The sequence below is a fragment of the Anguilla rostrata genome, chromosome 4 (assembly GCF_018555375.3).
Source record: "Anguilla rostrata isolate EN2019 chromosome 4, ASM1855537v3, whole genome shotgun sequence".
NCBI classification, from domain to species: domain Eukaryota; kingdom Metazoa; phylum Chordata; class Actinopteri; order Anguilliformes; family Anguillidae; genus Anguilla; species Anguilla rostrata.
This window is the reverse complement of record NC_057936.1, coordinates 5,667,427-5,678,064: the sequence shown is the minus strand read 5'-3', so window position 1 is coordinate 5,678,064 and position 10,638 is coordinate 5,667,427. Positions and strand designations below refer to the sequence as shown.

The 10,638-nt window shown below is 43.1% G+C and overlaps 1 protein-coding gene across 1 annotated transcript; it reads right to left on the bottom strand.

Moving 5' to 3' along the window:
- Positions 1–47: 47 nt before the first annotated feature.
- On the bottom strand, positions 48–9,735 carry LOC135252310 (E3 ubiquitin-protein ligase RNF126-like). Its single transcript, XM_064330245.1, has 9 exons — positions 9,578–9,735; positions 6,786–6,844; positions 5,827–5,887; positions 4,920–5,155; positions 4,545–4,613; positions 4,365–4,434; positions 3,565–3,658; positions 2,888–3,003; positions 48–1,684 (listed from the first exon to the last, which is right to left on the bottom strand). The coding sequence occupies exons 1-9, from the start codon at positions 9,650–9,652 to the stop codon at positions 1,535–1,537; spliced, it is 930 nt and encodes a 309-aa protein (XP_064186315.1). The 5' UTR covers positions 9,653–9,735; the 3' UTR covers positions 48–1,534.
- Positions 9,736–10,638: the final 903 nt, after the last annotated feature.

Genomic DNA, 10,638 nt, shown 5'->3' with positions numbered 1-10,638 from the left:
ATTCTTCCTGAAGAACTCTTATAAACTGAAGTCATGGAAATAAAAAATAACAATAAAAATCACAATTTATTGTGCTTCATAATGGGACTTGCAATAGGTTATAGCATCACGAGAAATTAATTGTAATGTAAATGTAAAAAAAAATGCAGGTGTGTGATAAATAAGAACCCTATTAAATATTTTACAAATGGTTTTTGGAAGCATTTTCCATGAGAATGTAGGCATTGGCTTAGTCATCTCTGGAGGCGCTCAAATCCTCTTTATTTTCACAACTGGTTCTTCCATGTTTACAACATCTACAACTTATTAATATTTCACTTTTTTTTATTATGATTTTTACAAAAACGTCATTAACTTAGAATAAGTTAAAAAATACTCGCATTGTACTGAAATTTACTGGATGTGTAAGAAAAGGTACGCGAAAGCTGAGTGTGTGAATGTGACTGGATCGACGCGGAAATCCAGATGTCTTTCCACTTCTGAAAGGTGTCCCCTCGGATTCCATACACAGCAAATACAAAGAGCTTTAAAAGGAAAAAAAAAAACAGCTGAAAAAGGATGACTCCGACATTAGGTTTTGGCATCGCTCCTTGTATTTAGAGGTTAATCACGGAATGTAGGCAGGGGTCATTCTGCTCGAAAAACACAGGGCTAGATGTGATTGTTCAGCTAATCCACTGTTCTCCGGTTAATCGAGTCCAAAATAATAAACCATTCCACAGAGGACAGCGAAGGCAACTCTGCGACATACCGAGTCCACATTAACCCAATCACCAGGCCCAGGCATCGCACCATCACTGAAGTACCACCACAAAAATGCATCGAAAAACAATATTTTTGATTCTAAAAGGCCAAACAATCTTAAAGAAACAATCAATTTTCAAACTTTATGGAGGGGGGGGGGGGGGCAAAAATGGTAAAATTCTAACTTTAATCAAATGCACACACTCAGCGTTCCCTCACTCCCCAAATATATTCTTGGGTCCTTTGGCTGTACAGACCTTTTTTTTCAAAAATATGAATATATGCACACATATATTTCCCCTTTGCTGCTAACAGCTGTACAACCAAAGGAGGGTTTTAAGCAAAATGATATATTTTTGTAAGTAACATGTGTGCCCCTCTACTTCTTAGAGAACACAGGAAAAATGGCTCCATTGCAGGGCACCTCCTGTTCTTTTCTTTCCCCGCACTAGTTGCCCTTCTCAGTTCCTTATCTCTCGTATTCATACATACTTCCTCCCGCAAGGGTCAAGTCCACGCAGAAAGTGACCACTTCAGACGCACACAGTGCAGAAGGATAAGAGTGTTCCTTGTTTTCCAGTTCATTGTGGAAGGGGGGGGGGAGAGAAAAGAAAAAAAAGAAAAACGCATGGGTTTCACATTGTCTGTGTTATTTCTTCAGGTCACGCACACGAACTCCAGAATGAGCCCTGAGGGTAACAAGAGGGGCATTTTTCATCGCCTGGGACAGAGCGGGGGGGCGGAACCTTGGGCTGTAGGCGGAGGAGGTACTCAATTTTTTTTTTTTTTTTTACGAATTGCTGGAGGTGTTGTCATTGCCGGGCGAGCTGGATGAGGAAGAGGAGGAGGAAGAGGAGAAGTTCATCCCTGATAGACCTGGAGGATTGGTGGCTGTGTTCTGTCCGCTTAGGCTTTTCCGGCACACTGGACACGTGTCGTGCTGATGGTACAAGAAAAATAAATTGAAAAACAGCGATTAGAATCGAGCCAGTCAAACTCCCATATGGCCAAATATGCCCCTATCTTGCCGTAAGACTTTCTTTGCACAACAGATTGTATTACCTGCCGCTTTACGATCAGGGATGAAAGACTACACTGTCAGAGCTTGCATAAACACTGCTGGGGTTATCAAATAACTGACCGTGCACAATTAAGCAAAAAAAAAAAACTATTGGCATGGCTGATCATGCAGTACTCAATTAAGTTACTAAATAATTGGTGTGTGTGGATTTTGAACTACCAAGTGCAGAATTCCAGTTCCAAACAGGAGAAAAAAAGAAAGGGTTTAAAAGATATTTTTTTCCCCCGTGTTCCTCTGAGAATGTTCAGGTACTTGTTCTCTGTTGTATGTATATTGCTGCCTTGATTATAAATGTTGCAAGAGCAAAAAAAAAAAAGGTTCACCTTCCTGAACTGCATCAGATTACAATCTGAAATGACGATAAGCTTATCCAAACATCCACCAAGAGAAACCAAACAGATGCTAATCCTCTAACAAAGTTGCACAACTCAGCGGTATGTACTGTGGACAAGACGGAATGCCCACCGTCGTATTACTACGTGTTCCCTGCTCTATTTGTGACCATTTAGCATTTGAGGCTCCCAGCACAACCTGCAAATCTCCAGCCAAGAACTGTGGTTCGCCAGGCCGCTCTCTGTGTCCCGCACAGAGATGATGATGTAGGCTTTTCAGGGGCTGCTGAGTGTCGGCGAGCACCCAAACGAAAACACGGCCGACCGCGAGCTCGGCTGTTATGAAAACACCCCACGCCCAATGGGAAAGCCGGGCCTGGGCTAAAACAACCACACCCACGTTACTCACACGGTCAGAAGTCACGCGTGTTACTGAATGATTTTCAGCAGGCCCCTGGCTTTTAAACACGACAGGCCCGTAGTTCTATTCCAAACACAAGCGTCTTGAAATTATTAGCCAATCAGTGGGGGGGGCCTGGTTGTGTAAGATCGTGCGAATAAATGTCAAGAAACACGCAAACATGAAAAATAAAAATAAACACTGATATTACGCTCTGAATGACGCTCCAGGAAGTGTGATATGTTTATTTAACAACATGGTGATTAACACTTGGACCCAGAAATCTTTATCAGAACGGTGAATTTATACTCTGAAGATAAAACGGCTTACCTGTTCCAGCCAAGGTACTATACAGTCATTGTGAAACAAATGATTGCATGGAAGTTGCCTAACGTTTTCCCCTGCACTGTAGTCCTCTTTACACACTGGACATTCGAGACCTGAGCCTGAAAAATATAATAGGAAAACATACATTAGGACGCACGCACACACACGTACACACACGCACGCACGCACACCCACACGCACGCACATGCACACACACGCGCACACACACTCACGCACACACACATAAAATGAGTACTTCAGGTTTACGCAATAATTTATAAAATGGTATTTCACTTGTAAACAATTATTTATGAAAAATGTTCTGGCTTTGAAGTACATAAAGGACAGCAGTCACGCCATCCCAGACAGACAGAGGCACGCACAAGCACACATGCGCACACAGGGACACACGCACATGCACACACATACATAATAAATGAGTACATACACTGGTCCTTCAGTGGTAAACAATAATTTATGAAAAATGTTCTTCTCGGTTTTAACTACGTTAAGGATGGCCACCACACCCACACACACGCACACGCACACGCACACGCACACGCACACGCACACGCACATGACTTTGCACACACACCACAGCCAATAACACAGCACGCACGCAACCCCGTGAACACAGGATGCCAAACGGGCAGCTAGCAGGTGAGCACAGGTGCACTCACCCACGTGCTCCTCTGTGACCTGGACTGTGGGAAGGTTCTTGATCTTCTCTCTGTCCGCTGGGGGAGGTCCGGTGTTCTCAAACTGGTTTAATAACTGCCAGAGACACAGGGAAACACCATTTACCCAGTCCCGCACCTGCCACCAGTTCATTAAAACCACAGGAAGCCCTTTCCTTACGAGAGAAATAGAAAAACAACGCACAAGACACACTTCCTTAAGTGCTTTTTATTAACGTAGCACAAACAAAGCGCTTATTTCAATGAGAGGAAAATGTCTTTTTGGGGAGTGGCCCAGGTTTGGCCTGCAAGGCCACAGATGCAGTCCCTCCCTCCCTCCCTCCCCCTGTCTATGCTGAAACACCAAGCATCAAGATTAAAAAAAGAAATTTCCCATAGCAACAGCAGGTTTGGAAGACACCATCGTGGGCAATGGAATGTGATTTTTTTTTTGTTTGTAGCCGTCGTCAACGACGGGATGTTGAGAAATAAAACAAAGCCACACACGCTAACACTTATCAGGAATAGCGGGAAATGCAATGCAGCTCATTTATGTTTCTTATGTTTGTGCGCTGTTCCTAACGGCACGGACACGGAACTCCGCACATCTCAGCGATTCATCCCATTTTCACACTCACAGAAAGGCAGTTCTTTTACTACAGGTACGAGGACGTCAGGGAGGAAACGAGAGTCTTTTCTGAAAAGTAATGACAGCAGGCACTTGTCAGTAGGGCATATTTGCCCAGGAGCAAGATTTTTACAGAAACGCAAGGCAGCTCGCGAGCATCCCAGGCTGAATTTACCTGTGTGATAATTGCATCAAGCCCGTTGGCACCCCATGCATAGTCCATTGGGTTTGAGTGCAGCACGCCCCTTTAAAAGAGAGATGGGGAGGGGGGGAAGAGAGGGAGGTCAGCCCATGACATTCTGAAAGGTAGGCTGGACACCAAACAGTCTTTGTGTCACAAGCCACAGTCACATACCAGGGTCCCACACCAATATTTGGCATTGCTGTTGGAGCGATTATCCCGTTGACTAGCTGCTGAATTATTCTGTGGAGAGAGTGAATAAAACAAATTGAGTCACACTTTGAATTTATTCAGGAAAAACTGAAACTACACACACACAAACATATATATATATATATATATATATATAAAACGTTTTGATGCATACAGCCCCAAGTGCCATTAGCTTCTAGCACTAGCCAGACATCGAATAACGATTTCTTTTTGCAATTCCTACAGCAGTGTAATAAACATGTGTTAGGCTAGTTTCCCGAGCAGGTTGTTTGCTACTTGTAAGCAGTCTATAACTCTGTACGTGTGGGGGGGGGATATAACAGAATCGAAGCTTACCCCTCTAACGTGGGCACTCCCTCATGTCTTCCCGGTTGCCGCCGCGGGACATGGCGCCCGCGTGGTTGCCTGGCGCCGTACCGTTGCCGTGACGCCAGCTCGCGTTCCCGCCGGCTCTCCGTTTCCCTGTTGTCCTCGGACGACAGCCCCGCTCCAAAGTCGAAGGTCTCGTCGAAGACCCCGAGAGCGAACTGGCCGTACCCGGGGGGGAATGTAAACAAGTGCTGGTCCACATTCTGAGAGAGGGAGAGAGCAAACACGCACACACGCACACACACGCACACGCATGCACACACACACACACACACACACACACACACGCACACACGCACACACAAACACGCAAACGCACACACACGCACACGCACACGCACACAGACACACAACGCACGCACACAGACACACACGCATGCACACACACCACACGCAACCACACGACACCACGCACCACCACACAACACACACACACACGCACACAGACGCACACACACACAGCACACACGCGCACACACATCACACACAGCGCACACGACAACAAAACACAGCACACCAACACACAGCACCACACCACGCTCAAACACGCGCACGCACGGCCGCACGCACACACCAAAATACACACACACACACACACACACAGACACATCACGCACACAGCACACACACGCACAGACACACACACATACACACGCACGCACAGTGTTCAGGCAAGAGCTATCGTTTCCTGTTGCATTCACGACCTTTTTCCTACTCTCGTACTTAAGCGCACATGACTACGGTGGATTCAAAACATTTTTCCAGCGGTGGAAAAAATAATCTCAACTCTCATCTCATGAGAAGTACAGACAAACAGACAGACAGACAGACAGCAGGAGCCAGCAGGCTCAGACAGCGCACAGAGCTCACAAACCTCAAACGGATGCCGGTTCTGATCGCTGCTGGTAGCTGTGGACGTGGTCCCATTTTCAGCGCTAGACAGGAAGGGAAGCACAGCGAGTCGGCCAATCAGGAGTCAGGCTTATCAACTGTGCAGCCGGAACATGGTGAGGCACAATAAATCCATTTCAGGGTACTTTTTTTTTTTCATTCCTTTCTTTCTTTTCTTAACCATGGCAGTCCTCTAGCATTACTGGACCTACGGCTCAGAAATAAGCTGAGAAGGCTGAGAGTTGGCGTGCTTTGTATGCTGTTCCACCCACCAGCACAAAGCCCCAAGACCTTACACGCTCAACAGATATGCTGACGCAGCCCATCTGTAAACATGTGATTTTATCAAGCTCGATTTATTAACGGATCTGTGTTGCGCAAGGGTTCACCGTGGAACGAAAAATCCAAACTCACACCAAACGGATTTCAGAACGAGGCCAGAGAGGACTCAGACTCCGAACTCAGACTGGTTCCCCAAAGTTCCTCTGCGTGTGATGTCACTTCCTGCCATTTGCAAGTTCACGTGTCCCGACAAACCGTATACCCACTGGGAGCAATGCCGATGAGTCAGTCTCAACAGTTTAAACACTTAATATTTTCCTATAATACGCACGAACATTACATTTCCTTACAACATCCATGAGCGTCACACTCACATGAGCAATGCCATCTTCATTGCTGTGGTTTCAGAAATTGATTAGGTAGCAAAGCATATGGCCCCTAATTGCATCTAATCTGACAGCAAGCAACCAACTACTGCCTAAATGCAATAAATATATAAATAACGGAAGAAATTTGCTTTTTAGTTGTTTTTACTTTTTTAGAAATTAATTAACTTGCTCATTTACAAAGGAACTTTGTGTTTCATTCTCAGCTGGTGTAGAACAATACCCAACAGTACTCAGAAAATAAAAAATGCTCCAGAAATTCAGGGATGATTACCTTCTTTCTTCTGGTAGCTCCTCAATGAATCCTGAATCACACTGGGGACATGTGTAATCCTGCAAACACAAAGTACAAACGTCACAACCAAAAACAACCTCAAGCGAAAAAAGATTTTTACTCTCTTGTACATGTATAATGAGACGTGACAATAAACCTCTTGAATCTTGACTCAAAACACCATCAGTCCAATACCCACATGTTCTTATGAAGGGTGGTAGAGTAGCATAATTAGGAAACTACTGTCATATCCTTGATCGAGGTACTCGACCTGAATTGCTTTGTAAAAATCCATCTTTAAAAAGTAAACAATGTAAAATGGCCGTGTCTTGCTTGCATTTAGCATAAAATAAGCTATTGTTTTGTGACGCGACACATACTAGTTTGTTTCTTGAAAAAATTTGGCAAGAGACCTTTAAATTTCAATATGTTCAAGCGAAAAATTAATGTAGTCAGCTTCAACCAAGATTCCAGTCCATCCATTCAGTCTGTAAATATGTGCTGAACAAAATAAAATACATTAACAATGGAATTCTACACAGCTTGAACTTACTGCACTACTCTGAACATACACCTGTAATGCACTGCTAAATTGCCCTCTTCCATTTTCAATGAGAAAATTTTTTCCATGGGATCAGCGGAAATATTAACTGCAAAATCCAATTCCTCAAAATGATTACTCTTGCTATACGAAAAGATTTTATTAAAAGAAACCACCCATTCACTTGAAAAAAATCCATTGCCACAGCCTAGCACTACACAGTACAGCCTCCAATTGTAGAGTGTTCTTGCAAATGGAAAGCTTCTAGGTGCTGTCATTAGAATTGAACATTTTGTAAGCAATACAGTGGTTGATACTGACATTGAACAACCGGAATGTGCATTTCATCTAATCTCTAGTTTTGACCCAGTAAGCTATAGGTTACACCCATTGCAATGAGGACTTGTGGTTCGGAGCCAACAATAACAGTTCTCAACCACAATCAAGGACAAACAACTCCTGGTAAATGTGTGAAAAGGCACTTTTGATAACATATTGGGGATCATTCCGGAACATAACTGCCATGATAACCGGTGTGACTTTCTGAATGGGCCAGTAAGAAAGAATGCAATGTTCCATTGTTCATTAAAATGTACGGTTTGCATAATAGAAATGGTATTCCGGCTTTGGTGTAGTTTCCATTGGTCAGGAAACAACTGGTGTATTTAGGTTCTAGAGGTCGCCAGTGAACAAGAGCAAAGTGAAAGAGGCTAGCCAAGTGAAGGGGATAACTCCCTTAGATCGACACACAGTACAAGCTGACAATCGAAGTAAAATATTAGCACTTATATTTAGCTGAAAAAATAAATATTAATCACATGTTTTTATAACACTCCTAATTACAACCTGTGTCAATCCGAAAGCATTTAGAAGTCACAGCAGAAACACGTGGCTCCAATTAAAAATAAAAAAAAATATATTTAATAATCTGTCATTTTTACAATGACAGATTACTCAGTGGAAATGAAAACAATCGATTGTTTTTTGTTTAACCATATATTTTATATTTAGCTAAATTATTGTGTTATCCACGCGAAGAAACGTTAGGCCTAGGACACGATTACTGTGTCATTTTTACACATCTCTAGGTAGGTCATACATGGCGGTGGAGACACCATAAGCTGGTTTCGTTAGCTGGCAAGGTGCTGAACAACCTGCTACTTTGCTAACCAAATGTTACGAATTACACACAACGTTGTAAGGAACATCGTGCCATATACTTTTGCTACATAGCCAGCTAACATTCTAGCTAACTAGCAAGCAGAACATACAACTACAGACCTAGTTACATATACTTGACTTAACCCATGCTAACCGACTTCAACACATAGAGCTAATAAGGTAGCTAGCAGGCTAGTTAAACACTCAGTAAAGTTGATTAAATAGCACTGATTTCTGCTTTGGATAAAATAGCCACCCAGATCTTCAGATCTAAGCAACTGTTATGTTTTCCATCACACGAGTAGGCAATTGGTGTGGTTGGTAAGTACCTAGCTAGGTAGCTAACTAAGCATATAACCCAGGCTCAGGCAGCAGCAGGCTGCCAAATTAGCTAGGAACACGATATGAAAGACACGATATGAAAGACACGAAAGCGTCAGGAAACAAAAATTTGTGGTTATATTCAATTCTGTAGACAGCGAAGATAACCATATGTTTGCCAGCATGCTGAATCGATTGCACTGAATACTCTCCACAGTTAAAAAGTCAGATGGCGATGGAGCACTGGCTAACTAACTAACCGTTACACAGCGTTACTGACAGCTACCCGCATCTCCAATAGTCTCACAAAGCAAAACCCAGCAAAATGCACAGCATTTAACATGTTCACACTGGATCGACTTCGTGAGTAAAGTCTAGCCATCTTAGCCAACTAGCTCTGTCTTTAGCTAGCGATCAACAGTAGCCAGGAATCAACTAGACTAACGTTGGCATTAAGAAGTGAACCAGATATAGCCAGTCTAGTTCGCTGGCCATTGTCGTTAGCAATTTAACTCTAGGCGATAGCACTATATTTCCAAAACAGCTCAATTCATAGCCAGGCCAGAGTCTACCACTATAGGTAGCTACAGCTGCGAGCAGAAGCAAGTCTCATGAAAAAGATGACCAGATAGCTAAGGTTAGCTAATAGCAACGTAAGGTTACCTCTTGCTAATATAAACTGTTCATCATTGTGTTCATTATCTGCCACATATCGAGCATAGTTGGGGCCTGCAGCTTTACCAACACAGTTCTGCTATAAACGAATTACCGGGAGACGAGGGCTGATCTCTGCCGAACATCGGTGACAGAAAAACCGGCTGGGCCGTAGGGGAGCTTCCGCCATCTTCCGATTCACTGTGAGATAGACAAAACCAAACCAGAGCGAGTACGGACTACCGTAGAGGACAAAGGTTCCCGCTGACGAGAATATACCGAACGCTAAAGATCCGACACGAACACTATCAATTATTTAGTAGCCCGTCTTCGCTCAGTTTCATGGAAAGTATGTTATTACTTGTTTGGAAGCACTTCTTGAAAATGTATACATTTCATACGTACGCATGCATATCGAAATAAAAACAGCTAATATTTAAGGGATGAGATGAATAAGATAGTAAAATGATGGTTATGCAGGCTTCTTATCAAAATTAATACAACCAGGAGTAATTTAAAACGACCAACTGAGCACTATTCTTCCTGGTATCAAGAACAACGTGATTTTGAGCAAAACCTTTTCTAGGATAATCATTGTGTTATTTTGTCTGTTTTTAAAGTCAGTTTTTCAGTGAAAAGAAATGACAGGCCAACTGCACGGCACGCTGGTGTTTAATGTTTTTAAACGCCATTAAAGTAATTGGCCTGAAAACACGAAATACAAACATATTTCTAGACATAGATGTCATTTGTTTGAAAAGTAGAAAACTAGGTGGATAATCTTCAACCATCAGTGATCGGAAAATGTATGACGTAAATTTGGAATAAGCGCTTGAATGAGATATTGCCACTAGGGGGCAGTTGTGAGCCCAAGGCCACGGAACGCTTCTTGCAGGTAGGCCTACATCTCCATTTCCCATAACCTTGTGGTTGAATCCGCCCATCGCAAGTTCTCAGGAACTGTACATCGACTCACGACAGGAAGGAGCTTTTTAACTTTAATAAATTCATTTGTGATTTTAACTTTTGCCCGTCTCACTTGGGGTTGAAAGGGATTTCTGCAGGTAGCAAAAAAAAAAAAAAAAAAACACATAACAGTGACGATCGTTCGTGATTCCTACGAGCTGCAGGCCCACATTCGGCTGTGTATATAGATGATATGAACCATGTGAGCCG

What these genes read in the sequence shown, in the direction of transcription:
- LOC135252310 (XM_064330245.1), bottom strand. Translation starts at nt 9,652, where the DNA reads ATGGCGGAAGCTCCCCTACGGCCCAGCCGGTTTTTCTGTCACCGATGT. An exon ending in AGAACCGGCATCCGTTTGAG is followed by an intron (nt 5,156 to 5,826) that starts GTTTGTGAGCTC and finishes TCCCTCTCTCAG; the next exon opens with AATGTGGACCAGCACTTGTT. An exon ending in TAGTACCTTGGCTGGAACAG is followed by an intron (nt 1,685 to 2,887) that starts GTAAGCCGTTTT and finishes TTGTACCATCAG; the next exon opens with CACGACACGTGTCCAGTGTG.